The 3,002-nt window shown below is 42.8% G+C and overlaps 1 protein-coding gene across 1 annotated transcript in view; it reads right to left on the bottom strand.

Moving 5' to 3' along the window:
* The window catches only part of LOC120219642 (phospholipid scramblase 4-like), a 24,142-nt gene extending 21,844 nt beyond the window's left edge, over positions 1-2,298 (bottom strand). Inside the window, 1 exon segment of the mRNA XM_039216488.1 lies at positions 2,216-2,298. Within this exon segment, the coding sequence (XP_039072419.1) occupies positions 2,216-2,298 (83 nt within the window).
* Positions 2,299-3,002: the final 704 nt, after the last annotated feature.

Here is a 3,002-nt window from a genome sequence, read left to right as displayed (position 1 = left end):
CAAGGAGGTTGTTTCCTGCTTTCTCCTCTAGGGTTTTGATGGTTTCCTGTCTCACATTCAGGTCCTTTATCCATTTTGAGTTTATTTTTGTGTATGGTGTGAGAAAGTGATCTAGTTTCATTCTTCTGCATGTTCATGTCCAGTTCTCCCAACACCATCTGTTAAAGAGGCTGTCTTTTTTCCACTGGATATTCTTTCCTGCCTTGTCAAAGATCGGTTGGCTGTATACTTTTGGGTCCACTTCTGAGTTCTCAATTCTGTTCCATTGGTCTATGTGTCTGTTTTTGTGCCAATACCATACTGTCTTGATGATGACAGCTTTGTAGTAGAGGTTAAAGTCTGGGATTGTGATACCTCCCGTTTTGGTTTTATTTTTCAGTATTACTTTAGATATTCAGGGTCTTTTGTGGTTCCATACAAATTTTAGGATAGTTTGCTCTTGCTTTGAGAAGTATGCTGGTGCAATTTTGATTGGAATTGCATTGAATGTGTAGATTGCTTTGGGTAGTAATGACATTTTAACTGATATGTATATGTTTAAATACTCGTTTTCAGATGTAGGACATTACTTCACATTAAAAAGAACCATTTGACAGCTACATGTTGAGAGTAATGTTTTTCTAACTAAAGGTTTGTTGTTGCCTTTGAGGTTAAGTTTGGGAATTTCTAACCTTTAGGGATTCATAATCAAATTTATTAGAATTTATTTTAACGGGCCTATTTCTATCTATCCATCCATCTATTCATGTATCCAGTAATTTACCATTATTTTAATGACTGATGAATCTAGATAAAAATAAAGATTTGAAATTTTTTCAAAATAAATATTATTGAGAAAAAATGAAGAATTCAGTACTCTGATCCTTAGGTAGAAATTTATATTTTTAACAAGAGACAACATATGGTTCTTACATTATAAGCAAATATGCCTGAGATTGATAAAGAAAATTAATAGTTCTCATAAATTAATAGCTCTCAATTTAATAAAATTATTTTAAACCTGATTCAAGTGAAAACTACAATCTATAAAGATGTTTTAAAAAGCAACTCATATCAATGAATTTAAACAAAGTAAAATACACCTGCACAGTGCCTCATATGCTACAAATGCTCAGTTTGCTTACTTTTCCTCTCCTTCAAGATGTTTATTTTTTCCCCACCACCTAGTGTTCTCAGTTCTCTCTTATACAGTATTTCTTTCTTTCTTTTTTTAAAATGTTTTATTTATTTCTGAGAGAGAGAGAGAGAGAGCATGAGCAAGGGAGGGTCAGAGAGAGAGGGAGACACAGAATCTGAAATAGGCTCCAGGCTCTGAGCTAGCTGTCAGCACAGAGCCCGACGCGGGGCTCAAACCCATGAACCGCGAGATAATGACCTGAGCTGAAGTTGGATGCTTAACCAACCGAGCCACCCAGGCACCCCTACAGTATCTCTTTCTTTTACAATCCAGGATTTGCATAATATATCTAATTATAACATGTCTCTATTTAGTTAGCATGTTATATGAGGCAGAATAATTTCCAGTTGATATAAGCATGAATATTGTTAACATAATTGTTCCTTAATATTCAGTGGATTGTTTTCAGGTTTCTCAATCTCTCAGCAAGGGCCAACAGTGCCATAGGTTGAAAAGAGGGGGAGGAGCTAGAATGGCAGAGTAATGGGAGGACCCTAGGCTTGCCTCATACCTCAAGCACAGCTAGATTAATATCAAATCATTCTGAATACCCAAGAAATCAATCTAACGGAACAGACTGAACACCTAGAGAGAGAGAAGAGGCCATATCATGGAAGGTAGGAGGGGTGGAGATATCATTTGGGGGAGAAACAGATCATGGATGCAATGCAGGGGAGGGAGCCCTGGTCACAGAGAGAGGGGCCTGAGAGAGAAAGAGAGAGACAGAGAGAGAGAGAGGAGTGCACAGGGGGCTGGATAAGGAAAATGCTTCCGCAAAGCCACTGACTGGGAAAACAACAGGGGCTGACATTCATGAGTATTTGCAACCAGTAGAGCCCAGGGACTGTAATTTCAGAGGTCTGGGGCATGGCCAGTGTGGAGCCCTGAAGGTGCTGCAATGCTTCTCTGGAGAAGGAGGGCAGAGAGCCTGGGAGCAGACTGCAGGATCTGAGGGTCTCCAGGAACGCACTGGGAGAGATGGCTCCCAGTTCTTGGAGCACATCTGGGAGAGGTGGTATTGCCATTTCACTCCCTTACCCATCAGCATAGGCGCAGAGACACCTGCTGAGGGCAGCTAGCCTGGGCACTGGCTCTTTGCTGTGCTTCACTCCAAACTCCATGCCCCGGTGCTTTGGGGGGACTGCTCTTCTGGGACAAACATGCATCAGTCCCAGAGTGGTGAAACCCTACCCCACAGAACCAGTGTGGGTCCCTCCCATGCCAAGTCCCTAAAGTTTGGAGTTTTAAAACTCAGCCAACTTGCCTGGGGTAGAACATGGTGAACTGTGCTACTAAGCTGGCAGATGGCCCAGACACAGACATGGTGAAGGCAGTGATCTAAAGAATGCCTGGGACACATGAGGGTGGATTACTTGCTCTTCGGGGAAGGCTTCCCAGCCAGCAATAGGTGTGAACTCTCCAGGGATTAGAGGGTTGGCTGGTGCTTTTTTCCTCCCCCGCCCCTTAGCACAAAATAACTTCAGTAAGCAGCACAGTCCCAACAATGGCGGTCTGAATGACTTACACCAAGCCCCGCCCCCATGCTCTGCTGCTGTTGCTTTTTCTCCGGCACCAGAGCAGTGGGTCCCTCCCCTAGAAGACCAAAACAAATCCTTGCACATACCATGTCTACTGACCATAGAGTGCTGTAAAGCTTCAGCTCTAGTGGAAAGAGCAAGCAGACCAGAGAACAGTTAGTTAAAACTTGCCACACTCTGGCCAAGGTCCAAACGTTCCCGAATGCAGGCAAGGAGAAATTCTAGAGAGGAGTGACCTAAGGGGAAGAGTAGCCAAAACACAGGAGCAGAGGGCAATTAGCATACAC

The sequence above is a fragment of the Hyaena hyaena genome, unplaced genomic scaffold, assembly GCF_003009895.1.
Source record: "Hyaena hyaena isolate Hyena2069 unplaced genomic scaffold, ASM300989v1 scaffold_636, whole genome shotgun sequence".
Lineage (NCBI taxonomy): Eukaryota > Metazoa > Chordata > Mammalia > Carnivora > Hyaenidae > Hyaena > Hyaena hyaena.
Note: the sequence above shows the minus strand (reverse complement) of the source record. Positions and strands in the feature narration are given on the sequence as shown.